Source organism: Coregonus lavaretus, assembly GCF_964263955.1.
Source record: "Coregonus lavaretus genome assembly, chromosome: 21".
NCBI lineage: Eukaryota > Metazoa > Chordata > Actinopteri > Salmoniformes > Salmonidae > Coregonus > Coregonus lavaretus.
The window spans coordinates 38,245,989-38,273,597 of NC_140008.1; the positions used below are offsets into that span (position 1 = coordinate 38,245,989).

General features: G+C 42.8%; 1 protein-coding gene across 1 annotated transcript; it reads right to left on the reverse strand.

The window, feature by feature from the left end:
- Positions 1–764: 764 nt before the first annotated feature.
- Positions 765–26,579, reverse strand: LOC311149082 (terminal uridylyltransferase 4-like). The gene is made up of 29 exons (XM_084186191.1): positions 26,451–26,579; positions 24,443–25,032; positions 24,065–24,237; positions 22,730–22,846; positions 22,174–22,351; positions 19,247–19,335; positions 14,581–14,632; positions 12,353–12,422; positions 11,963–12,089; positions 11,479–11,598; positions 11,083–11,268; positions 10,544–10,718; positions 9,605–10,173; positions 9,152–9,302; positions 8,830–8,916; positions 8,602–8,705; positions 8,424–8,481; positions 8,181–8,284; positions 7,834–8,037; positions 7,591–7,668; positions 7,237–7,414; positions 7,102–7,149; positions 6,911–6,993; positions 6,532–6,647; positions 6,092–6,252; positions 5,660–5,757; positions 4,866–5,466; positions 4,319–4,495; positions 765–4,114 (listed from the first exon to the last, which is right to left on the reverse strand). The coding sequence occupies exons 2-29, from the start codon at positions 24,942–24,944 to the stop codon at positions 4,026–4,028; spliced, it is 4,695 nt and encodes a 1,564-aa protein (XP_084042317.1). The 5' UTR covers positions 24,945–25,032; positions 26,451–26,579; the 3' UTR covers positions 765–4,025.
- Between the last annotated feature and the right edge of the window lie 1,030 nt (positions 26,580–27,609).

The following is a 27,609-nucleotide window of genomic DNA, read 5'->3' on the forward strand; positions in this document are numbered from 1 at the left end:
ACTATTGTCCAAAAACTTTCAAAAGATTGTTCCGAAGTTTACCCCCCAAATTTTTATTTTTGTATGAATGAAGTCTCACAAAAATGGTATTTTCCTACTAATTAACACACACAAAAATTATTTTTAAGGAGCTACTCTCACGCTGTCTGACAGATGGTAGGCTATTCTGCTCATCAAACTAGGCTCTTTATGCTGTGCCTGTGTGATAAATAAAAAATGCATGACAACAAACAAAAATACAAACATGCCAATTTAATTCCACACAATTATGCAAATTAACCTATAGACCAATAAGCATGACCGGTCAAATGTATTTTCGGCAGCTAACCGATTAATGGTTTACCATTAACATCCCTTGTAGAAAGGCAGGAAATGTGCTTTAGATGTCCCCCAAAATTGGGAGGACCCCCAGACCCCCGCCAAGTTATGTTACCCCCACTTCTAAAACCAAAGTTGCACCCCTGGGTACATGCAGTAATCAAATCAGAGCCAGATTAACCTCAGCACAGTGGTGGAAAAAGTATTCCTATCATCATACTTAGGTTAAAAAAATTCAAGCTACAGTACCTTAATAGAAAATGACTCAAGTAAAAGTGAAAGTCACCCAGTAAAATACTTTGACTTTTGCTCAAGTAGTATCTGGTTTTAACTGTACTCAAGTACAGTGGTGGAAAAAGTACTCAATTATCATACTAGAGTAAAAGTAAATGTTATAAATCAAATTCCTTATATTAAAGCAAACCAGACCGCACAATTTTTTAAAATTGTATTTATTTACAGACAGCCAGGGCATACTCCATTCCTCAGACATCATGTACAAACAGTATTTGTGTTTAGTGAGTCCACCAGATCAGAGGCATGACAACGCATTATATTGACAGATGTGTGAATTGGACAATATTGCTGTCCTTCCAGGGCATTCAAAATGTAACTTCTGTGTGTCAGGGAAAATGTATGGGAGTAAAAAGTATATTTTCTTTACGAATGTAGTGGAATAAAAGTTGTCAAATATAAATAGTAAAGTACAGATACCCAAAAACACTACTTAAGTAGTACTTCAAAGCATTTTTACTTGGTGAATTAACACCACTGCCTTAGCGATAGTGTGTGCAGGTTTGGTCAGTAGCTGGGGCATGTTCCCCACCAGAAGCCAGGGTGTAGGGCCCGGCCAGGGGAGAAGTAGCCTACCTGCACACGTCATAGAAGACCAGACCAAATGGCAGGGTTGGGCCCAAAGCACTACAGCTCAGCAGCCTTACAACCTTCATGCCTTTGTGTAGTATAGTTGTGATATTGCAATAACTAGACTTTTAGTAGTTATCATGAGCATTTATCAGTCCACCTGTTCATAAGCGTACATTCTTACCTGCATCCTTCTTTTCCTATCTCTGTCCCCTACCGTTCTGGTTTACCTGAGGCTAACAGGAGAAGTCCTACCTTACTCTATACATTACTGCTACTGCCTTTCACATTGTCCGTCCAACACAAAGGCTTTGGGCTAGGCAAAGGAGGGAGAGGGAGGGCCCCAGCCCAATGCAAAGACTAAGTGGACTGCTGTGACAGCTCCTTCCATTGACCTGAGAGAAAAACAGTCAGGGGCATTTCTAGGAAAATGTTCACTTGGGTGACACAACCACTACCATTATGTAATAACTGAAATTTGTAACGTTTAGAATCAACAAAAGATATGAATCAATAATACTACAGTGACCATTGTATGCAATACATGTCAATACCAGTGTCCTGCTGATTATATCCATGTTCTAGTAGTAGAGCAGCTGCAGTTATGTAAATGATTACTGAAGATGTTAAAACTCATCCTGTACTGCATTGTACATAGAGCGACCACAGTTTGCTGTCCCGATCGGCTTTTAAAAAAACTTTAAAAATAAGGCAGCGGTTTCCAGGACCGATTTAAGAATCTCTATTAAAAATGCTTTAAGTCCAGGATTAGGCTTAATCTGTCTGGGAAACTGGCCAAAAAACAAGTAAGTCACCAAAAACAAAGTGTTGTTTGTTTGTGTTTACTGTATTTTTGGGGGGCTTTATGTTATTTAGTTTTAATTTTCCCCCGTTACTATAGATATTTTTTGCACTACATACAGTCCCTTCAGAAATAATTCACACCCCTTGAATTTTTCCACATTTTGTTGTTACAACCTACATTTAAATTGGATTAAATTGAGATGTTTTTGTCACTAGCCTACACACAATACCCCATAATGCCAAAGTGGAATTGTTTGTAGAAATAGTTTATTAATAAAAAATGAAAAGATGAAATGTCTTGAGTCTAAGTATTCAACCCCTTTTGTTATGGCAAGCCTAAATAAGTTCAGGAGTAAACATTTGCTTAATAATTCACATAATAAGTTGCATGGATTCACTCTGTGTGCAATAATAGTGTTTAACATGATTTTTGAATGACTACCTCATCTCTGTACCCCACACATACAATTATCTGTAAGGTCTCTGTCGAGCAGTGAATTTCAAACAAAGACCAGGGAGGTTTTCCAATGCCTCGCAAAGAAGGGCACCTATTGGTAGATGTTTATTTTTTTAAAGCAGACATTGAATACCCCTTTGAGCATGGCAAAGTTATTAATTACACTTTGGATGGCGTATTAATACACCCAGTCACTACAAAGATACAGGCGTCCTTCCTAACTCCGTTGCCGGAGAGGACTTTAAAAGAGTTACAGAGTTTAATTGCTGTGGTAGGAGAAAACTGAGGATAGATCAACAACATTGTAGTTACTCCACAATACTAACCTAATTGACAGTGTAAAGAAGGTAGCCTGTCCAGAAAAATACATATTCCAAAACATGTATCCTGTTTGCAACAAGGCACTAAAGTAATACTGCTAAAAATGTGGCTAAGCAATTAACTTTTTGTCCTGAAAACAAAGTGTTATGTTTGGGGCAAATCCAATATAACACATTACTGAGTACCACCATCAATATTTTCAAGCATGGTGGTGGCTGTATCATATTATGTGTATGCTTGTAATCGTTAAGGACTGGGGAGTTTTTCTAGGATAGTCATCAACACTAAGAAACAGAATAGAACGAAGCAGAGGCAAAATCCTAGAGGAAAACCTGGTTCAGTCTGCTTTCCACCAGACACTGGGAGATGAATTCCCCTTTCAGCAGGACAATAACCTAAAACACAAGGCCAAATCTACACTGGCGTTGCTTACAAAGAAGACAGTGAAAGTTCCTGAGTGGCTGAGTTACAGTTTTGACTTAAATCTATGGCAAGACCTGAAAATGGTTGTCTAGCAATGATCAACAACCAATTTGACAAAGCTTGAGGATTTTTTTAAAGAATAATGGGCAAATGTTGCACAATCCTGGTGTAGAAAGCGCTTAGAGACTTACCCAGAAAGACCCTCAGCTGTAATCACTGCCAAAGGTGCTTCTACAAAGTATTGAGTCAGGGATGTGAATACTTATGTACATTAGATGTATGTATTTAATTTTCAATAAATCTGCAAATATTTCTACAAACATCTTTTCACTTTGTCATTATGGGGTAGTGTATAGATGGGTGAGAAAAAATATAAATTGAATCCATTCTGAATTCAGGCAGTAACAACAAAATGTGGAGTAAGTCAGGGGGTATGAATACTTTCTGAAGGCACTAACTATCTGATAGGGGTGTGCATTTTTAAAAATGTGTTATTTTATCTTTTTACAAATGTCTATTCAAAGCTTTTATCCTTAAGCAAGCAAAGTATGAATACAGCTAATAAAAATAAAGGATAATTTTTACCTCCTTACTTTACATGATAAAATAAACACTTTTTGGACCCCTTCAAAAATGGGGGTATTAAAATATTTGACATTTGTATCACAAATCAATGTAAGGAGACCAAAAAAAATGTAAAAACTGTACAAAAATGATAAAATTCATTTTTAAAAGTATTGTGACCAAATGATGCAAATTTAGATTATCGTTTTTGTTTTGTCATGGTGAAGGACCATAAAACCTAACTGAATGGAGTTCAGTGTTCAGAATTCGAAGTTCATTTCTTCTGCTGGATGTAATTGAGGTTGACATGATGTCGTCCGTGGGGGAGGAGCGGAAAATGCTGACTGGGGTGCACCACAGAACCTGGGGCGGAGCCAAGACAAACAAGGAAGTAAAGTTAACTGCTGTAGGGGCATTTTTGTAAGATCTAAGGCGTAAATTATTTTGATTACATTTAGTTAAAAAAAGTAATACTAAATGAGAGGTGGCATCCTAGCAGTATGTGTCCTAGCAGTACGTCTCTTGACCCTGTGTCCGTCTCTCTCTCGCTCTCTCCGAGCCTTTTACCTTGGGACATGAAGGGCTTGCCGGGTTGTGGGTAGCCCCCGTTGCCCTGCTGGATGAAGTTCTGTGGCATGCGGTAGGGCCAGGACTGGGACTGGGAGTAGTGGGCCGCATTGCTGTGCTCCCAGGTCCTAGAGCCCTGCTGGCTCACACCCCCGAACTGGGTCTGGTAGCCCGGATCTGCAGGGAGAGGGAGGGAGGAATGGATGGAGAGGAGAGGTCTTCAAATTCGGTACAGCAAAACATCATTGGAAAATTGAAACAAGAAACTCAGCCAACCACAATTTGATAAAATCCTTCTGTCCCAGCACCAGTTTTTTGTGAACAGTGAATTAAGTGTGTAGCCAAAACCACTGGTGTCTCTTACCTGACCACACAATCAGCACCATTAACAGGGAAACAGACAGTTACTGCTAAAGACTACCTGAACAAGGACAGAATCTGACCACAGTTAGTCAGACAAATAAACAAAGACGTGGACAGACTGACCGTTACAACTGACACAGACAGTCACAGATAACACAGACAGACAGTGCCACCCAGTGTGTACCTGACTTGCCCACAGTGCCGTTAGCCACCAGTGCCCCTTGCTGTGCCAGGTGGTTGTGCCAGTGCCCGTCCAGTCCCGGCCCTCCTCCCAAGCCCATGGGCCTCCCCGCCGGCTGGGCGAAGATGATGCTGGGGTCGTTGAGGTTCATGGGGCTGCCACCCACCGGAGACCCCCCTGGGCCTGTGTTCCCATTCCCTGGCCCGGGGGTCTGGCGCAAGGGGAATTTTAGGCTGGGCGGGGAGGGCCCTCTGGGGCCGCTGGAGGTCTGGAGGACGGGGCCGTGGATGGGCCAGGAGGTGGAGGGGTGGTGGGGTTGGTGATGGGCCTGGTGCCCCTGGGACAGGTGTGATTGGTGCTGGTTGTGGTGGGACGGCAGCAGCCCCAGAGCAGTGAGAGCTCCAGGGTGGTGGTACTGGCTTGGGTGGGAGTGGGAGGGAGGGAAGCTGAAGAGAGAGAGGGGAACCTGGGGGTGTTGGGGCTGCTTCTGGGGTCCCCCTCCAGCAGAGATGGAGGTCTTGGAGGAGGAGGACTGGGGGGAGCTGGAACCCTGGGAGAACGGGGTGGGCTGAGGGGAATAGGGTGGAGTCTGGTGGGAATCAGACTGGACAGAGAGACCGAGAGAGACAGCAAGGGAGCAGGGGAAGGAGGTAGTGGGAAAGACAGGAAGAAAGATTTTGAAAGAAATCAATAAAAAAAATGTATCATCATACATACAAGTCTGTATTGATTCATAAAGAAGATAGCTGCAACAGTACTGGCTAAGGGAGAGACAGAAAATGGCCTGTTGTACTCACACATTCGGAAGGTTGTCTGGTGCGTCCAGGTCGGTCGTGGGGAGGTTGGGGGATGGGGATGGACTGGGAGCTTACCATGGCTCGCACTATGTGGGAAACTGGAGGAAACAGAGAAACCAACAACCACATACACTCAGTCCCACTGCTGCCCTCTGCTGGGCAGTACTAGTAATGACAAAATACAGGGCTTCAATCATGAATTAGTTACTGTACACATAGCTGGTAAATACTCTTGCTGTGATCCACTAGCTCAGATAAAAAACCAAATACATTGTGGACCACTCAAATAAAGTTGAGCCACTAAAAACAATCATAGTCAAACTTGGTACAGTATTTTCTTTGTTATCAGTTATTATTATACATTATGTCGTCTGTAAAAAACTAAGTACAGTAGATAAAAGGACATTGAGGTGTGTGTGTGTGTGTGTGTACCTTGTCCCCCTGCAGCTTTCTGTCTAAGGTGGCGGTAGTCTGGGCAGTCCCTCCGTACATGACCAATGTCACCACACTGGAAACAGCGACGCTCCCGTGGCTCATGCTCGTCGCCATCCTTGACATCCTCCTCTTTTTCGTTCTCCTTCTTCTTCATCCCCCTGTTCGGACAAAAGACACGCACACGGAAACAGAAATGGAGGATTAGTTAAATCAAACATGGAGCCACCACCCGACTTAAGTTCAAATACTATATACTATGCCTGTTGCAATAGAACCAACAGACAAAAGTGCAAACCCGTCACACCTGGCACTCCAAGCAGGCTAAAGCAAACACTCAAAGTATTTAAAATGTTTTAAATAGTATTTGAACCCAGGTCTGCACACACACACACACACACGTTTGTTCCAAAAAAACTCACTGTTCTCTCCCAGTGTACCTGCGTCTCTTGGGGCAGTCCTTCATGTAATGGCCGATCTTGCCACAGATCCGACAGCACCTGTCATTAGGTGCCAGCTCCCCGTCCGTGAGCACCTTGGAGTCAAAGAAGTAGTTCTGTACCACAGAAGAAAACATTACGTTAGACATGAGAAAAGATCTTCCTTAGACAAATGGAATCATTTGATATGCGTTCATAAATGAAACTCAACAGTGTCAGGGTAACAATGCCCATACTAACAACGTGTTTCAGAGTGCCGATCTTGGATCAGGTCCCACTCTTATTCATTATCGTTTAAAATGGCAAAAACGATCCTATACCAGCACACATACTCTAAGACTCTTTGTGAAGACAGTCCTATATCTAATGTTTGTCATACCGCCTCCATGCCAGGCTGGGGGTAGAAGGGAGTACCAAACAGCTTCCTGCCGTTGATAAAGGCCTTCATGATAAAGTTAGTCACTGAGGCGAGACAGAGAAGGGGTGTGTTAGGGACCATGATCACTGAAATACTAGAGACAACACCAAATTGGCCTGATAAGGATTACTTAGGAGACATAGTTCACTTACTTTTGCGAGAAACTCCAGCACCAAGATTGTGATTCAAGTCAAAGGGATCTAAGGAAAACAAAAAGTAAGTTGTCAGTGATCAAATCGGTCCTTTCATCATAACAACCATGTGAGTGAGAAAGATAGTTTCACTACCTTCGATTGCGATGCACTTGGAGGTCCACTGCTTCTCGAAGGTGGTGAGTCGTTTCCTCTGGCGAATGCTGATGACGTGCTCCTTAAAGTCAAACTCCTCAGTGTAGAACCTGAGCAGGCCCAGCCACAGCTCCCCCACAGACTCACTGTTCTGCTGAAGCTCTGGCAGACGCTGACGCTACGTCAACGGATAGTGAGCTTTATTATATTCACAACTGTTAGAGAATGCTTTGACTACAATAACTAGTAAGCAAAACAACAAGCTTATTCAAGGTAATCATTCAAGGTCATAATTTAGGAGAAGCAGGCATGTAGGATGTTACATTCAGTAGTGTTGATGACTCAACAACTCACCAGTTCCTCAATGTCATCAAAGAAGAAGGCATTCCAACCATCCACTATCCTCTGTGGTACAGAATGTCCATCAAAGACCTAAGGAACCAATCAACATTGGGTTATTTCCTTAACATTTTATAATTGCTTTTACAAAGACTTTCAGCATGTTCTGTTGGTGTCGGCCTACGTCCATAGAGACAGGCTATAACAGTATCCACTTTGGGGTTGGAAAAGGGTTAACAGAGGGTAAGTGAACAGTACCTCTTGGAGAACAGGAATGACGGGGGGCTGTCTCTGCTGCAGGTAGTAGAGAACCATGAGGATGTAGGCGTAGGACGACAGACTTCCTCTGGACGCGTCACCTATGTCACAGCGCTTTGCAAACACCTTCATGGTGTATCCCAGGAACTGCACGCGAGGGTCTAGAGCAGCGTAGGTAGCCAGCATTCTGGTGTTGTGTTGAGCCTGGAAGAGAGGACAGATGCCAATGAATCCATTCAGATGCATGTATTTAATTGCTTAAGCAAGTATGTTGATAACAGCAACTTCGCTTGAGTTACAAAGGACCTGTTAGCCATTGACTGTCCCTTACCAGTCCCTTTACTCACCAGAGTGTTGTAGAGGCTTATGTCTGCCTCCAGTCCGCTCTGTCTGTGTTCAAACTTCACAATAGGCACTTTGGCTGTTGTGATAGGCAGGATGTTCCTCAGACCTGACAGGGGAAAACACAGGTTAATCAATCACCAAGTCACAAAATATGACTGTCTACACTGTACTCATATCAAGCAGTCAAACCTTGCATTCTGAAAGGAGTTCCAATGTAATGTGCTGTGGGAGAACCTGTCTCGTACCTGTGTGCTTCTTTAGCACCTTGGCTAGGCCTTCGATGATCTCTTTGCAGTTCAACTTCTGTTGAGTAGAGGTAGACAGATATACATCTCAGAATGACTAGGGAGATGAGATCAGACAAAGAACTGAAGGCTAAGTTCAAAATGTCAAAATGGGTGCCGGTCTAGTGAGTCCATGTACCTCTGCTGTATCATGGCCCTCCAGGGTCATGCAGATGTCCAGATCGCTGTCACGGAAACCAAAGCCGTTCTTGGAGGAGCCAAACAAACACAGCTGGGCATGGTCTGTAAAATGAGATCATAGATGTTTTATAATACCATACTGAAGTGGTACTCCAATGTATAGGAAGTTCCGTATTCCTTTACATTACTGTTATCTCAGCTGTTACATATGCAACTCAGTACGTACCATTGTACTCCTTTTGTATGAACCTCTCCAGACTACCCATGATCTGCTCTCTCTTCTGCTGCTCTCCAAGGGAAGGGGCCAGCTCATCTACAAACACAACAGACATTTAACAAAAGTCACACAAAAATGATATTTAGCGTGCTTGAGAATTCCTATTTGTGTCTATATTAATATTTAAGTCTATATACTGTTTGTAACAGTGTAGGGTTAAAGACACCTGTCTTAGCTCCATAATATAGAAGATATGCTCTGACAAAATCTGGACAAATCACTCAAACTCCTTCCAAGATGGCAGAATAATGTTGAACAGCAGATGACTTACGGTAGCAGAGTCTACAAAGGCCATCCAGGATGTCTCTGAAGCGGTCGGTCATGGGGGGCAGCGGTTTGAGCTCGATCTTCTTGAAGTCCTCAGGACACTCGTCCTTCAGATGGCCATCTCTCTTACAGGTGCTGCACACAACTGTAGGAGGCTGCAGGGGAGAGAATCAAATAATAAAGATGATTGACATGTTGGAAAGCAGAACCTGTGAACATCCAAATGACCAGAAACTCATTGAGATAAGATAATACCTGAAAACTATGGTAAAGACCTGCTTTTTCATCAACTTGAAGCCAAATCTATTTGAGTCAAACTATTACATTTATGGCAAAGGAGTTCTGGAACTTATATAAAGATATATAAAATGTGCTGTCAAATCAGTTCTAGAATTGACATTGTCCATTGGAAAACAAGTTTGATGAGTGGAAAGGTATCACAGGGGTTATGCATTACCTTTCCACCAGTGAAAATCATTCTGTCAAAGATATAGTGCAGGTCCTCCGGTGCAATATGTCCCTGCTTGTCCGACACATGGTTCTCCTCCTCATCCTCATCCAGTAGGCCGTTATGGGTTGAGGCGGAGGAAGGCTCCAGGATGGTGCCAGGCTCAGCTCCAGCCCCATCCGTAGAACTGCCCCCCTCGCTGAGGACCAAGTCCATAAGGCCGCCATTCAATGCCCTCTCCTCCTTCTCCTGAGCCCGCTCAGCTCTTTTCTCTTCATCACTCTCACCATTCTCCTTCTGTCCCGTCTCAGAGCTCTGACTTTTACCTTCCTTCCCAACGCCCTCTCCACCTCCACTCTTTTCAGACCCCTCTTCTCCACTCTTCCTTTCTCCCTCCTCCTGTTTCATGCCCCCATGTTTGGTTGGCTTCGTACCTCTCTGGTGCACCCCGGTGTTTCTGTCCTTGCTCTGTGGGCAGGCAAAGTATTTGTAGGCGGTGCGGAAGCGCTCCTGGATGTACTCAAAGACCATCTGACTGTTGAGGCTGCGTGCGACGTTCCTCTTCAGGGCAAACGGATCTGAGAGAAGAGGAAATGGAGGATGACGACATGAAAGGTGGTAGTGGTGTGTAGAAACTCACTAAGAGAAATCTAACCATGAAAAATAGTCCCTTCTGACCTTTCCACCACATAACTTTAACCTATTAACACCTAGTACATCAGAAGGCTCACTGAGGGAGACAAATAGTAAGGACAAAATAGGTAACAAAGGAGGGGAGCTAGTCATACATAAAAATGTATCGTGTAGAACAAACCTGATTGTCTGTCATGTAGAATAGAGGGATCATCTCAGCTCTATTCATTACGTTTCCTTCTGCAACTTTCTGAACGTTTCATCTCTCTGAATACACCCCCATTCAGCGGTCCTTCCCCTCCCCCTCTCGCTTACCCTCGATGGCCAGTCTGCGCCGGGGCCAGTTCTTCATCTCTCTGGAGAGAAGTTCTTTGAGGCGGATGCTGATTATGTGTTCATCCAGGGCGAACTCCAGCGTGTAGAACCTCAGCAGCTCCAGCCACAGCTGGCCCAGGGACACACCCTTACCCAGGTCCAGGGATAGACGCGTCTGGGAGGGACAGAGAGAGGGAAATACACTATGTCAGATGTGACATAGGCTTAGTTCAGGAAGCTACATAAAAAAGCATTCAGATTCTTGAAAGCCATAGTTATGGTCACATTCTCTCCTCGTTCACTCCCCTTCATGGATTGTTTATTTATGAAAGGTGTCATTAAGCGTTCCCAATAGACTGGTGTCAGAATTCCCTCTAGCTAGCTTATGCAAACCAATCCAATAAATCCATGAAGGGGGGAGTGAGCAAGTGTACACTTCTGGGAAAAGTGGAGAAAATCAGAACTCGACCATAGCGTGCGTGTGCTGTTTGCAGAGCCCTGCTTTTGGGACTAGATCCCTCCCCTCCCAGACTACTCACCATCCCCGCTACATGCCGGTTCTTCACATCAGGTTTCTTTTGCTCAGGCTTGGCCTTCCGTCCTTCCCCCCTGCCGTCCCCCCGTCCCTCTGTACTGGGGGGTCGGTGCTCCCACCCCACAAATATATCCATCTCTATCCCCGTCAGATGGTACTCATCCACATGCTTCACATCAAAGCCTTCAATCTGAAACAGAACACAACATAGTCTCGCTATCAACAACAGAAAATGGAGAGAGAAAAAACCCAGCAACATGTTATGACTTGTCACCTGAAAGTAATGTATTAACTTCAAAATGTGCCTGTCATAATGGTGACCAGTTCTATAAAATGATCAAATGTGTGATAAAGAGAACAACGTCCATTCTAGTTATTATATTTCTGTGGTGTCACCTACCCAGTAGCCGAAGTAGACAGGGAGGATGGGCTCCCTGCGTTGTTGGAGGAAGAAGATGACCATGAGGGAGAAGGAGTAGGATGGGATGCCCCCTTCCGCCTGGCAGTCAATGTGGCACAACTAGAGGAACAGAAACAACCAAATATATAATTGTCTTTACTTCATCTGGTAAGTCATTGACAACACATTCTCTCTGGTCAGCGGCTGTTGGTATCATTAAAACAACTAAAGCTACAGTATGCAAAGGTATGTCGAGCCATCATGTCATTGACTCATTACAATGAAAACCACACACACGTTTTACTTTCTACTTCTCACAAATACAGTAAACTTTAAGAACTGTTGGCATGAAGAGGTTTAGGTTAAGTCAGCAAAGGCCTGAACATTGGAAAAGTGCAATTATCAAAAGCACTAGATAGATACCATTTACATCATATGATTGCATACTATCCATAAAAGAGAAGGTCCTCCAAGCCAGCCTTACCTTAGCCCAGAGGCGGAAGGCCAGGACCAGAGGCACCAGTCTGGGTTCCAGTCTAGCCAGGGCAGCCAGGTGGTTGCTAGTGAGGCAGGCTACGTCATTACCTGCACTCACCTTGCACAACAACCTACTGCGGAGATACAACACACTCATCAGGGTTGTATTCATTAGGCACCAAACTGAAGAAAACTGACTGAAACCGAGAGGGGCTACCTGAACTTGTCCAATTAGAAACTCTCATTTTTGTTTTCTGTTGCAAAATGTTTTGCTATAATGTGCCCAGTAATGAAAACCACCCAGCAACCAGTAACTCAGGATATTTCAAACAGTAGTAGGTTGTAAATAGGTGACAGTAGAGCTAATAGAAAGCAGTAGAGTTGACATTCCACTGACCTCTTGACATCTCTGCAAAACACTACCGGAACTTTGGCGTGAAAGTCAGACTCCACCTCAGAATATTCAGCTGTAAAGGGAAAGGTGACCATTCTTTGACTGCTCCCAAACTCAAAGACAACAACATTATCTACTGGCTGGCTCCCCAACTGATATACTGTAACTTCTGAAAAAGATTGTTTCATCTACACTACCGGTCAAAAGTTTTAGAACACCTACTCATTCAAGGTTTTTTTTTTATTTTTACTATTTTCTACATTGTAGAATAATAGTGAAGAAATAAACTATGAAATAACACATATGGAATCATGTAGTAACCCAAAAAGTGTTAAACAAATCAAAATATATTTATAGTGGTCCTCTGTAGCTCAATTGGTAGAGCATGGCGCTTGTAACGCCAGGGTAGTGGGTTCGATCCCCGGGACCACCCATACGTAGAAATGTATGCACACATGACTGCTTTGGATAAAAGCGTCTGCTAAATGGCATATTATTATTATTATTATTATTATCATATTTGAGATTCTTCAAATACCCACCCTTTGCCTTGATGACAGCTTTGCACACTCTTGGTGTTCTCTCAACCAGCTTCACCTGGAATGCTTTTCTAACAGTCTTGTTGAAGGACTTCCCACATATGCTGAGCACTTGTTGGTTGCTTTTCCTTCACTCTGCGGTCCGACTCATCCCAAACCATCTCAATTTGGTTGAGGTCGGGGGATTGCGGAGGCCAGGTCATCTGATGCAGCACTCCAACACTCTCCTTCTTGGTAAAATAGCCCTTACACAGCCTGGAGGTGTGTTGGGTCATTGTCCTGTTGAAAAACAAATGACAGTCCCACTAAGCCCAAACCAGATGGGATGACGTATCGCTGCAGAATGCTGTGGTAGCCATGCTGGTTAACTGTGCCTTGATTTCTAAATAAATCACAGGCAACGTCACCAGCAAAGCACCCCCACACCATAACACCTCCTCCTCCATGCTTTACGGTGGGAAATACACATGCGGAGATCATCCGTTCACCCACACCGTGTCTCACAAAGACACGGCGGTTGGAACCAAAAATCTCCAATTTGGACTCTAGACCAAAGGACACATTTCCACCAGTCTAATGTCCATTGCTCGTGTTTCTTGACCCAAGCAAGTCTCTTCATCTTATTGGTGTCCTTTAGTAGTGGTTTCTTTGCAGCAATTCGACCATGAAGGCCTGATTCACACAGTCTCCTTTTAACAGTTGATGTTGAGATGTGTCTGTTACTTGATCTCTGTGAAGCATTTATTTGGGCTGCAATTTCTGGGGCTGGTAACTCTAATGAACTTATCCTCTGCAGCAGAGGTAACTCTGGGTCTTCCATTCCTGTGGCGGTCTTCATGAGAGTCAGTTTCATCATGGCGCTTGATGGTTTTTGCGACAGCACTTGAAGAAACGTTCAAAGTTCTTGAAATGTTCCGTATTGACTGACCTTCATGTCTTAAAGTAATGATGGACTGTCATTTCCCTTTGCTTATTTGAGCTGTTCTTACCATAATATGGACTTGGTCTTTTACCAAATAGGGCTATCTTCTGTATACCCCACTACCTTGTCACAACACAACTGATTAGCGCAAACGCATTAAGGAGGAAAGAAATTCCACAAATTAACTTTTAACAAGGCACACCTGTTAATTGAAATGCATTCCAGGTGACTACCTCATGAAGCTGGTTGAGAGAATGCCAAGAGTGTGCAAAGCTGTCATCAATGCAAAGGGTGGCTATTTGAAGAATCTCAAATATAAAATATATTTTGATTTATTTAACCGTTTTTTGGTTACTACATGATTCCATATGTTATTTCATAGTTTTGATGTCTTCACTATTATTCTACAATGTAGAAAATAGATAGTAAAAATAAAAAACCCTTGAATGAGTAGGTTTGTCCAAACTTTTAACTGGTAGTGTAATTTCCCAAAGGGGGTTGTATTAAAACCACTGTGCATTAGTTTCAGTTTTCTATAAATGTTCTGTTTTCATAATGTTATTCATTCAAGGAGGTTAATATGGACTCTCCAGTCTGACACAGAACTCAGTACAGCTCTACTCTGCCCTGCTCTGGCCTGTGGGCTGGAACAAAGACCTCACTGACTCTGTCTCGTGCCACAACACAATCCTCCTTATGGCGACTCGACATTCGCTCTCTACACTGACTGAGTGTGTGTTTTTATTCATGCAGCGCTGTTCAACACTCACTGCTGTTCTTCAGGATTTCCAGTACTAGTATCAGCACATCTGGTTGGGTCATCTGGCGAGACAAAAACAGCATGACATTTGTTAGTCAGGGTCAGGGCATCAAAGTTGATCATATCAAATTCAATCAAATCTATAAAAATTCGGTGAACTCTGTTCGGTCCGCACTGTGAACCCAAATGAACAAAAAAAAAATGTATGTACAACATTTAAACACTAGACCTATAGGCTATGCCTACGCTGCGTTGTACACCGCTAGTAAGTCTGGGCTGACAAAAACATTTCAGGCTATTCCGTTAAAACTAGAGCCTATGAACAAGTTGTAATCAAAATTCAAATCTTAATTGGCGTATTTCAAACTGTCCTTTTGTGAGGCGCAGCCGGGAACTAGTTCTGTTTCAGCACCTTGTGAAAGGGCTCGAGCAACGTTATGAACTTCGTCCTCTCTCACCCATTTCAGCAAACAGGTAGTACTCTATATAAGCAAGCTAAAGCCTAAGTTGTCAATGAATTGGCCAATGCACTCTGTGTTGCGCTTACTACAAATGGATGGACATCCATGGCTACAGAGAGCTACAGTGGGGGAAAAAAGTATTTAGTCAGCCACCAATTGTGCAAGTTATCCCACTTAAAAAGATGAGAGAGGCCTGTAATTTTCATCATAGGTACACGTCAACTATGACAGACAAATTGAGAGAAAAAAATCCAGAAAATCACATTGTAGGATTTTTTATGAATTTATTTGCAAATTATGGTGGAAAATAAGTATTTGGTCACCTACCAACAAGCAAGATTTCTGGCTCTCACAGACCTGTAACTTCTTCTTTAAGAGGCTCCTCTGTCCTCCACTCGTTACCTGTATTAATGGCACCTGTTTGAACTTGTTATCAGTATAAAAGACACCTGTCCACAACCTCAAACAGTCACACTCCAAACTCCACTATGGCCAAGACCAAAGAGCTGTCAAAGGACACCAGAAACAAAATTGTAGACCTGCACCAGGCTGGGAAGACTGAATCTGCAATAGGTATGCAGCTTGGTTTGAAGAAATCAACTGTGGGAGCAATTATTAGGAAATGGAAGACATACAAGACCACTGATAATCTCCCTCGATCTGGGGCTCCATGCAAGATCTCACCCCGTGGGGTCAAAATGATCACAAGAACGGTGAGCAAAAATCCCAGAACCACACGGGGGGACCTAGTGAATGACCTGCAGAGAGCTGGGACCAAAGTAACAAAGCCTACCATCAGTAACACACTACACCGCCAGGGACTCAAATCCTGCAGTGCCAGACGTGTCCCCCTGCTTAAGCCAGTACATGCCCAGGCCCGTCTGAAGTTTGCTAGAGTGCATTTGGATGATCCAGAAGAGGATTGGGAGAATGTCATATGGTCAGATGAAACCAAAATATAACTTTTTGGTAAAAACTAAACTCGTCGTGTTTGGAGGGCAAAGAATGCTGAGTTGCATCCAAAGAACACCATACCTACTGTGAAGCATGGGGGTGGAAACATCATGCTTTGGGGCTGTTTTTCTGCAAAGGGACCAGGACGACTGATCCGTGTAAAGGAAAGAATGAATGGGGCCATGTATCGTGAGATTTTGAGTGAAAACCTCCTTCCATCAGCAAGGGCATTGAAGATGAAACGTGGTTGGGTCTTTTCAGCATGACAATGATCCCAAACACACCGCCCAGGCAACGAAGGAGTGGCTTCGTAAGAAGAATTTCAAGGTCCTGGAGTGGCCTAGCCAGTCTCCAGATCTCAACCCCATAGAAAATCTTTGGAGGGAGTTGAAAGTCCGTGTTGCCCAGCGACAGCCCCAAAACATCACTGCTCTAGAGGAGATCTGCATGGAGGAATGGGCCAAAATACCAGCAACAGTGTGTGAAAACCTTGTGAAGACTTACAGAAAACGTTTGACCTGTGTCATTGCCAACAAAGGGTATATAACAAAGTATTGAGAAACTTTTGTTATTGACCAAATACTTATTTTCCACCGTAATTTGCTAATAAATTCATAAAAAATCCTACAATGTGATTTTCTGGAAAAAAGATTCTCATTTTGTCTGTCATAGTTGACGTGTGTGTACCTATGATGAAAATTACAGGCCTCTCATCTTTTTAAGTGGGAGAACTTGCACAATTGGTGGCTGACTAAATACTTTTTTCCCCCACTGTACTTAACAGTGACAGCACATCACATTACCCCGGAGTGGGAAATTAGAATTACAGTGCATTCGGAAAGTATTGACTTTTTCCACATTTTGCTACGTTACAGCCTTATTCTAAAATGGATTCAATTGTTTTTTCTCCCCCTTATCAATCCACACACAATACCTCATAAAGACCAATCAGAAACAGGTTAAGACATTTTTGCTAATTCATTAAAAATAAAAAACTGAAATATTACATTTACATTATTATTCAGACCCTTTATTCAGTACTTTGTTGACGCACCTTTGGCAGCGTTTACAGCCTAGAGTCTTCTTGGGTATGATGCTACAAGCTTGGCACACCTGTATTTGGGGAGTTTCTCTCATTCTTCTCTGCAAATGCTCTCAAGCTCTGTCAGGTTGGATGGTGAGCGTCGCTGCATAGCTTTTTTCAGGTCTCTCAAGAGATGTTCCATCGGGTTCAAGTCCGAGCTGTGGCTGGATCACTCAAGGACATTCAGAGACTTGTCCCGAAGCCGAAACTGCTTTGTTTTGGCTGTGTGCTTAGGTTTGTTGTCCTGTTGGAAGGTGAACCTTCGCCCTTGTCTGAGGTTCTGAGCGCTCTGGAGCAGGTTTTCATCAAGGATCTCTTTGTACTTTGCTCCGTTCATCTTTCCCTCGATCCTGACTGGTCTCCCAGTCCCTGCCGCTGAAAAACATCCCCACAGCATGATGCTGCCACCACCATGCTTCACCGTAGGGATGGTGCCAGGTTTCCTCCAGACGTGACGCTTGGCATTCAGGCCAAAGAGTTCAATCTTGGTTTCATCAGACCAGAGAATCTTGTTTCTCATGGTCTGAGAGTCCTTTAGGTGCCTTTTGGCAAACTCCAAGTGGGCTGTCACATGCCTTTTACTGAAGAGTGGCTTCCGTCTGGCCACTCTAATTGGTGGAGTGCTGCAGAGATAGTTGTCCTTCTGGAAGGTTCTCCAATCTCCACTGAGGAACTCTGGAGCTCTGTCAAGAGTGACCATCGGGTTCTTGGTCACCTCCCTGACCAAGGCCCTTCTCCCCCGATTGCTCAGTTTGGCCGGACGGCCAGCTCTAGGAAGAGTCTTGGTGGTTCCAAACTTCTTCCATTTAAGAATGATAGAGGCCACTGTGTTCTTGGGGACCTTCAATGCTGCAGAAATTTTTTGGTACCCTTCCCCAGATCTGTGCCTTGACACAATCCTGTCTCTGAGCTCTACGGACAATTCTTTTGACCACATGGCTTGGTTTTTGCTCTGACATGCACGGTCAACTGTGGGACCTTATATAGACAGGTGTGTGCCTTTCCAAATCATGTCCAATCAATTGAATTTACCACAGGTGGACTCCAATCAAGGCGTAGAAACATCAATCATGATCAATGGAAACAGGATGCACCTGAGCTCAATTTCGAGTCTCATAGCAAAGGGTCTGAATACTTATGTTAATAAGGTATTTCTGTGTTTAATTTTTTCTGAAAACCTGTTTTCACTTGTCATTATGGGGTAGTGTGTAGATTGATGAGGAAAAATAAATAATTGTATCCATTTTAGAATAAGGCTGTAACGTAACAAAACGTGGAAAAAGTCAAGGAGCCTGAATACTTTCCGAATGCACTGTACATGCTACAGCCACGGACCCTTTATGAGAATCACACAAGTGTGCATACTTTTCTCTTTGTAAGAACGCATTATAGCATAGGCCTGCACAATGTCTGAGCCATGATTACATATTGATTTCACACGCATATTGCACTTTATTTTAGTGTTGTTGTTGATGAGTAATCATGTTTTCATTTAAGAAAATACAAAGTATTGGTATTCCTGATTGTGGTGTCAGGCATTATGACTAATGATCATATATGGAATCAGGAATACCAACACTTTGTATTTTCTTAAATAAACAATCATTTACTACAGTAACAGTTGGCATTCATGTTCACGCTGTACCGAAACCAAACCGTGACCCCAAATTCGCAATATACTGAACTGTGGATTTGTTGAACCATTACACCACTAGTATTCATAAAGCCCTTTATTACATCAGCAGTCACAAAGTGATTTTACAGTGACTCCGGTCTAGACCCCAAAGAGCAAGAAGAAGTGGAGGCACATCATATTCATTCCACTGTTAATTGTGTTTTGTTTTACAGTGTCCTGTTTAGGAGTCCAATAATTCACAGGTACTTGGATCCTCTTAATTAATAAGCATAGCCAATCAGTTAAATCCTATCCAAGACAATCATGTTGAAGAGCAATCAGGGATCTTCTGATACAGACTGACATTGAGGTGATGATGCAAACCAAGGCTGTGTCCCAATAGTATTGAATAGCCTCCTTCCCTTATTTGCCTACATTGATTACCACTGATGTAACTTAACTCCAAAGATACGTCGTAAAACTAACAACAATTTGATGTGCACCCACTTTGCATTTATATAACTTGCATTAGTGGTTAGGTGAGGACACAGCAAAGACTTACAGTGGAGGGGTAGGTGACGTCAATGTTAATGTCACTTGTCTTGAAGGCAAATCGGGTGAGACAGGAGCCGTAGAGCCGAAGGGAGCAAACTGGAAAAGAAACACCAAAAGCCATACATTAAACAGCATTATACATGATTCAATCATATAATCTCCCTACTAGTGTTGTCACAATACCAACATTTCACTCATGATATCATACCAGTGTAGTATCGCGATACCACTAGGGAAAATGTCAGAGTGGCCTAGCGTCCTGTTCGCCCCGTTCCCCAGACGCCTGTTCCCTTTTTCAAAATGTTCTGCGGATGTGCTACACAAACACCAGTCACTGACATTCACAATTCTACTCAATACAACACATTGAACTGAACCTTACACTGTTCAGTGTATAATATAATACAGCATAAAATTGCTAATTTTCTCATGTTTTCAAAAGGCCTACCTGTAATTTGGCAGGAGAAATGGAAGGAATATGAATTAGGGCTGGGCAATATATCAAATTAATTAGATTAATTAAAATGTTTTTGCGCGATATTCCAAATGCCTGTATCGCAGAATCGAGTACTTTTGTATTTTTCGTTTTTATGAGCGTTTATGTCCGCTTGTTCTCATTTTGTATTTTTGGTCTCGTCTCTTTCGCTCCTTCTGTGCTGTGCACCTTCCCATTTACACCAGAGATCTGTATATAATGACGAGATGCTCATGTCTATGCCCTATGTGTCGTTGTCCCAAAGTTGGGAAGGCAGGTGTCAAGGTTCAAAATAAGAGCATAGAACCGCATTGGGCTTATTTTGGACATATTTTGGCGAGAGTGAAACCTCTCGCGTCGCCTCTTTCTCCCAAGCCCCTCAACTACCACTCACAACAAACAAAACAATTTGAGATCACGTCTTCCTCTCTGACACACGGTTTCAACTCTTTCAACTATTTGCATTTGGAGGTTTGGTCCAACAGAATCAGTCATATGGACACCGAAACACATGGAGACATTATTTTACTGTAATAGAGGAGAAGTTAACCTTTCGAACCATACCCTGTTTATGTTTCAACTCCTCAAATTTCGAGCAGAGCAGACACTACTAAAACGGATGTACCAATGAACATTCATTCTGGAGAATGAATGCTCAGTTTGTCGCGCGCACATTACAGTACCACGTATCGCTAGCAGCATTTTAGTCAAATAAAGATTGTTATACTAGCCGTTTAGTCTGTTTTATAATTGTGCAATAAGCATGAAACAATTATATAAAATAATTGGCAACTCGTTCTCATTCTGAGAAATAAGGTAGGCCACTTGATTTCAACATCTGAACAAAGTGGACAGGCTAGCATGCTGTTCAAAACAGTTGGAGACGGACAGTTGTGTTCATAACAATTCAACATTTTCCTTTTCAGCTGAATTCTGAGCTTGTGAAATTATACCTAGATCCAAGTTGGCTAAACTTGAAATATAAATATTAGCTGGCTACTCACTAGCACGTGGGCTTGTGCTTGAGAGATTGTTTATGAGACCGGTGTTAATTTTCTATAATGTTCTGGTTAAATTTGTAACAGAAAGGGCATTTTTATAGACAGACCTGAACGCCAGATCAGTGATTATTGCAAAAAAAAGTAGGTACAACTATTTTGATAAAATAATTAAATGATTAGTGGTCTTATGGTTGTGGAAGGCATATATTTAGCCTAGGTATAATTTCACAAGCTCTGAATTCATTAGATTATTGCTGACTGTTTTAAATGCAGTGTATTTTACCTTTAATTGTACAGCAAAGCTTATTTAGATTTTTTTTTTTTATAGAGATATATAATCGTGAATCGCCCATAAGTTTGAAAAAAAAATAGAGATTTGAGTTTTGGGCCATATCATCCAGCCCTAATATGAATGCATAATGATCTGCATGTCATTGTGGCAGTAAGGGGAAAACACTGCATGAAACCATCTTTACTTTTCAGTTAACCATACACACACACACTCCCTCTCTCACCACTCTATATCTCCTACAAACACACAGTTTGTTATCAAAACAATAATTAGCAGCCTGTGATTAGTTTAAAACGGCCCGCAACATGGTTTGTGAAATTATATCAATGTGCGCGAATCAATGCTAAAATTTTCTAAAGTAGCTCCGTTAATATACTGTAGGTCATATGTTTGAATGGTTTGGGCTAGACTAGGGCTAGACAGGCCGTTTTCTGTGTTGTAAAGCTGCGAGTATGCCTGTCGCAAAGCTGTGCAACATTTTTCCTCTCTGGCACTCAGAGGCTGCATGACAGTGAAACTTTCAAAGCCTCAGACTGGCATGTGCTCTTGGTTCTAACAGGCAATGAAATTATACACTTTATCAACTTTGCTTACGCTGCTCCAATGTATCAAATGTAACAACAGATGACTAATCAGGGACTGCATCACTGCTTGACATCACAGCTAAATTATACATTAAAAACTGATGGGAGGAATAGATGAGCAGGAGAAATAGATTCGCAGAAAGAGCAGATGGAGAAGTAGGTGAGGTGCTGGTAGGGGGTGTGGCTGGCTGAGCACAGCTGCCACACTTGATATATGCGCATGAAAGTGAAGTGGACATTATTGGACCTGCACATACAAGAGAAAGACTAGCTGCTGTTGCTGAAAATGTTTCCTGTCATTATAAACATTTTATAACAGGCGCCAGCAGAGACTAAATATTTGGTAGTATCATGTGAAACGGTACTTTCGTATTCTAAAAGGTTGGCATCATAAGTATTATGACGTTTTGGTACCATGATATTATTCCCTACTATTGTATTTTTATTTGTTTGTTGCCCCCCTGGGAACTTTTGCCATTCAGCCTATACTTACTAAAAGCTACTGATTTCACCCATTCAGACTTGGTCGATCAGAGGCCTAGATGACAGGAAGGAGACAGGAGGATCGGAAGAGTTGGTTACCTGAGAGGTGCTGCTGGATGATCTCCTCCATCCTGTCGACCACTTCCTGTCGCACCAGGAAGTCCTGGTCTGAGATGCCGTGTTGTTGGGCAGCCCGGAGGACGGCTGAGTCAACGGCTCCAAGCTGGGCTGGGGAGGGGGCAGGCAGCGCCCGCAGCTCGTTCTCCTCCTGCTTATCCTAAAACAGTTACAGCACAGGGGAAAGGGACAAAGGCAGGGTGAATCCAAATATCCTCTAATGTCCCGGTCTAATTGACTAGGGAGAATGTTGACAGCATTTGGAGTTTGGGGGGGGGATACAAAATGGCCGACGTAGGCGTAGGAAGCAGCAAAAGAGGAAAAATATACAGATACACACATCAATAAGCTCCACCTCAATTAAACATTTCCACTTCTAAAATATCATACAAATGGAAATAACAGCAGCCTAGGATTCCCTTTTAAGTTACAGTGCAGGTTTCTTCTTTTTTTCCTCAAGTTACAGTACACATCAGTTGTCGTTGGAGAACATGATCATTATGACTAATTAAATAAAGTTGCTAACTTTTTCTCTCACCATGATGTTCTTCTTGTGTCTTTTCTCCTTGATGTGTTTGTGTGCCCCCTGTATGTTCTCGATGTGTACAGAACACAGCTTGCATAGGTACTGGAAGTTAGGGTACTCAGGAGACTGCTGTAGAGGTGGAGAGAGAGCAGTGAAACCAATCACGTGAGAGACTGATGATATGATAGTGCCCCGCCCCTCTTCCATGTAGACATGGAAATCTCAACTCTTGAGCTGTTGACTATTAACATTGGTACAGTTTTACCTGGTGAAAATTCTAATTAACCAATTACAAGTTGATAAGACTGTAGTGCTAGCTATTAGTGATGTTTGAGTTCGGTTGATTATTTTTTTAAATAATCATGATTTTTCAATTTTCTTAATTGTTTTAAACATTAAATGCACTATGCATTATGTGGGTTGAATACTGTGACATCACAGAATAAAACAATTAATACAAGTAGTGACTGGTCCTCTGTAGCTCAATTGGTAGAGCATGGCGCTTGTAACGCCAGGGTAGTGGGTTCGATCCCCGGGACCACCCATACGTAAACGTTTATGCGCACATGACTGTAAGTCGCTCTGGATAAAAGCGTCTGCTAAATGGCATATTATTATTATTACTGCTTATCACTTAACCATCATTTATTCACATTACTTTAATAAAATATTTCATTTGTTTAAATGTAATGACTTATTTTATTCCATGTCCTCATCTCTATAGAGCTGCTGCCTATGTTGTCAGACAAAATCACTATTTTATTAGTTCTTCAAAGTAAATAAGGCCTACTTTTATGACTGCTGAATAGGCTACCAACTATATAAAATCACTTAGTGCATGAATTTTCAGGTACGCCTCGCAAAGCAACTGCTTTCTATCACTCTCGCACATTTTTTTCTCTCTGTGACTCAACTAGGTCTTTGTGTCTGCTCCACACAGACAAGTAAGCAGGCGCGCGCAATGGATTATGCTCATTGTAGTTAATTACCCAATTTTCTCTGCTAAACTATGTAAAATATTGGCCTGTTGGAAACTACAACTCCCTACTACACTGCACAGTTCGGGCTTGATCTGATTTATCTCTACAGAAACTGAGCATCGAGCTCACAGAAAAAACTGAAACGACATGGAATTCAAATAATTGAATCGATGTTAGTCAATTAGTTGTTTAAAAAAAGAAAAATATCCAAAAGGTTGGTTAATCGCTCAGCACTATAAGACTGACATGTAACCTGAGACTGAAGTTGCCTTAAATGTGCAATTGTGTACATAAATTCCAGTAACTGATACAGACAATACATACAGTCGACTGATACAAACTAAAGTAACTTATTTTCTCTCCTCACCTTGACCAGTCTGTGTATGTAGTCTCTGTAGAGGCGCTCCTCAGCCTGTCTGAGACCCAGCTTCTGCTCAGAGGTCATGTTTCCACCCTGACCCCGCTCGTTGACCCCTGACCCCACCACAGTGACCTCCACAGCAGGCTGCCCTGTGCCCACCACAGCACCGGCCTTCTCACCTGCAAACACAGACAGATCACCTCTTCATATAGATTGATAGATAGATACACAGCCATGCATTAATATGAAACAGCTGTAGGAAACAAATGTTTTGACCAAGAACAGTTTCCATGACAAAACAACAACAGCAACAAGAGGTCTATATTGTAGCAGCTAATGGCTCAAACATTAACCATTAGCTATGTAAAGTATAGAATAACGCACCCGGTGACTTCTGCTTCAATGGACCTGTCTTGGGGGTCTTGGTCTGTAAAGTAAGGCCTTCTTCAGATGAGGTGGCCACCATACCTGTGGCCCCTGTGTCTCTGCCTCCATCTACACCAGCCGGGCTGCGTCCTGTAACCAACGAGGGCCTAGCATCACCCCCCTGCTGCTGTTGGCCTCCCAGTCTCACCTTCCCCCTCTCCCCAGAGCTGGTCCTCCCAGTCAGCCTACGAGGCTTCCCTCTCCCTGGGTCCTGAGGGCTGGCAGTGGAGGCTCTGCCCGTGCCTGTCCCACGGTTACTGCCTTGGTCCTTATGGTCTTCCCTGGCTGTGGTGATGTTCTCCTTGCTCCGACAGGCAGTGGCAGGCTTGGGGCCGTGGCCCTCTCTCTGGGCTGGAGCTTCTTTCAGGGGCCTGGAGCTGGCAGAGGATGAAGCTTTGGCTCCCTTGGCCTCGTTGCGAGAGGGCTTGACTGATTTTAGGGGGCTTTTTGATTCCTCCATGCCTCGATCCTGTCCTCTCCCACTCTCTAGCTACTACTCTGTATTGAGGATGATCAGAGTCTAGGGAGGCAGCTAGTCCAATGAAAACCTGGAGAGATTAAATGCATTCATTGTTGGCATTACCTACATTGACCTTAGAAGAGCAATAGCGTAAACTATTCATATATACTAAATAGTAATACTATCAAATCATAGATTGTAGTAATTAGGTATCTGCTACTGGTAAGAAGAACTGAGAATGTAGCCAATGGACAGTGGCAAAACCTTTGCTGCAATGAAGTCCCAAAGGCCTGATTTAAACAAGAGTGCATCTAAGCTAGGATAATATGGTTAGTTGGACCAGTTCAGAAAAATGTAATAATAATATAACTAGCTATGTTTATTGCAAAGACACAGTATAACAATATAACAAAGGGTGTAGTTACTTGGCTAGTAGCTGCATTTAGCAACGCGGTGCATGTATATACACTAGCATTGCTCCCAATAGTATTGTGTTGCACAAAACGCCAGAAGTTGAATACAACTCAATTTCAACTTACTGTGGCGGCAGGACGGTTGGTCATTATGACAGGGGAATTTGAGACAAAATATGTCAAGGAAAGTATTATTAAACAATTTCCAAAACGTGGGTCTGTTGTAAAACCATTTCCTCTATGCTTACCTAATAATAATAATATGCCATTTAGCAGACGCTTTTATCCAAAGCGACTTACAGTCATGTGTGCATACATTTTTACGTATGGCTGGTCCCGGGGATCGAACCCACTACCCTGGCGTTACAAGCGCCATGCTCTACCAATTGAGCTACAGCGGACCACATTACCTCATATGAAAAATAAAAGTCCTGCACGTGCACCATATGTGGACGAAAACGGAGTAACTTGTGGGGGGACTTTTATATTGACATGATGTAAGCAGAGAGGAAGTGGGTCTAATAACACATTCCTTTAACTAGATGTTTCAAATTCCCCCGTCATAACGTCCAATCAGCACAGTAAGTTGAAATTGAATTTGATTTAACTTCAGGCTTCCCGCGGACAGTTTTTTTGTCCAACCCAATACCTTTCGGAGCAACGCTGGTGTCCGTAAATACACTCGCGTTGCAAAAAGCAAGTTGGTTAGCTGAACAAAACCATGGCTGAAGCACTTGTGTTTATTAAGAAACGAAACCAACCCACATCTCGAAAGGGCCTTCTCGCGTAGCGAGACACCCTGCAGAAGCAGCAAACTGCAATGTATTCATAACAACTCGAGACAAATAAATATCGTGCAGCTCGCGCACGGACTTCCTAGCTAGCTAGAAAATGTCTGTTTTGCTAACGATAGGTAGCTAGCTACATAAATCAAAGTAGCTAATAAATGGCTAGTTTGCAAACTAGACATCTATCCACTAGTTGGCTAGCGGCTAAGCTTTTCTATTGACAATTGCTTAACTAGCTAGCTACTCTATAAAACTGATGCACGACATAATCGTCAAACGTCTACAAATAATATGCAACGCCTTACTGTAATATGCAGGTTTTAAGTCAAAATGCGGCTTGACCGTCTATCTTCCTGCTCAGTATATTGTTTTTCTCATCCACGGCCCTGATCAACACAGCAACCATAGACGCCATGTTAATCCTTCCACACTTCGTCTTCTTTGATGAGGTTTAATTGTGGTTGGCATCCAATAAATGTTGCATTACCGCCACCTACTAGACTGGAGTATAACTCCCTTATACTTCGCTTAAAAATAAAATGTAATAACCAATACCCTACCATCTAACACTACACTCACTAAAAAATTAAAATAAACACAACCCTACTCCACTATTTAAATATATTTAGTCCTACTTCAGGCCAACAGCCTGAAAGGATGGGACACCACCACTTAACACACCCAGTAACTCTTCTGACATCAAGTCTAGCACACCCAAATACCTCTCTGCAGCTGCCACCACAACCTCAATTACTCTGCGACTTACGTTCCATCCCTGCAGTACAGTTGATAACCATTGCTATAAATGCTAAAAACCCAATCTTACAGAAACATATATTACTTGTTGGCCTATCCCTCTGTACTGGTACATATCTACTACTCACACCACTCCTTGCCTCAGTATATGACAACTTCTGCACTACCCTAACCCGGGAAACCTCAACCTGCCTCTCTCTCACCTGACATTTCTGATCCCCAGCCCCATGGGCACCCCTACAATTAACACATACCACTACTTTCCCCAATGCTACACATTTCTTTGTCTCATGCACTTCTGCACACTTCTCACACCTAGGAACCTCCCTCCTACACACTGCTGCCACATGCCCATAAGCTTGACACCTGTAACAACGTAATGTATTCGTCACAAAAGCTCATACAGGATAACTTATATATCCTAACATCACTTTTTCAGGCAAAGACTCAACATCAAAACTCAAAAGAACAGACAGCGACTCTTCTTTTTCACCACTCACGCCACCCTGCCTGTGTCGCACCAAACGACGAGCATCACAAACACCGGTAATCTTCCCTTTCAGTTGGCCAACTTTCACAATTACCGCTACCCCAGTAATCACTCCTTTCAATGGCACCCTTTTCTTGAGAGCAAAACAATTCACATCTCTTGCCCCCATTCGTTTAACACGGAACACCTGCTCCCTCTGATCAGCAGAAACACAAACA

Bases quoted from the DNA above. Each gene is read 5' to 3' on its own strand.
- LOC311149082 (XM_084186191.1), bottom strand. From the start codon at position 24,944: ATGGAGGAATCAAAAAGCCCCCTAAAATCAGTCAAGCCCTCTCGCAAC. The intron at 22,352-22,729 runs GTGAGAGAAAAA...TAACTGTTTTAG, and splicing joins GACACAAGAAGAACATCATG to GATAAGCAGGAGGAGAACGA. The intron at 8,706-8,829 runs GTACGTACTGAG...CTCATTTTACAG, and splicing joins CATACAAAAGGAGTACAATG to ACCATGCCCAGCTGTGTTTG.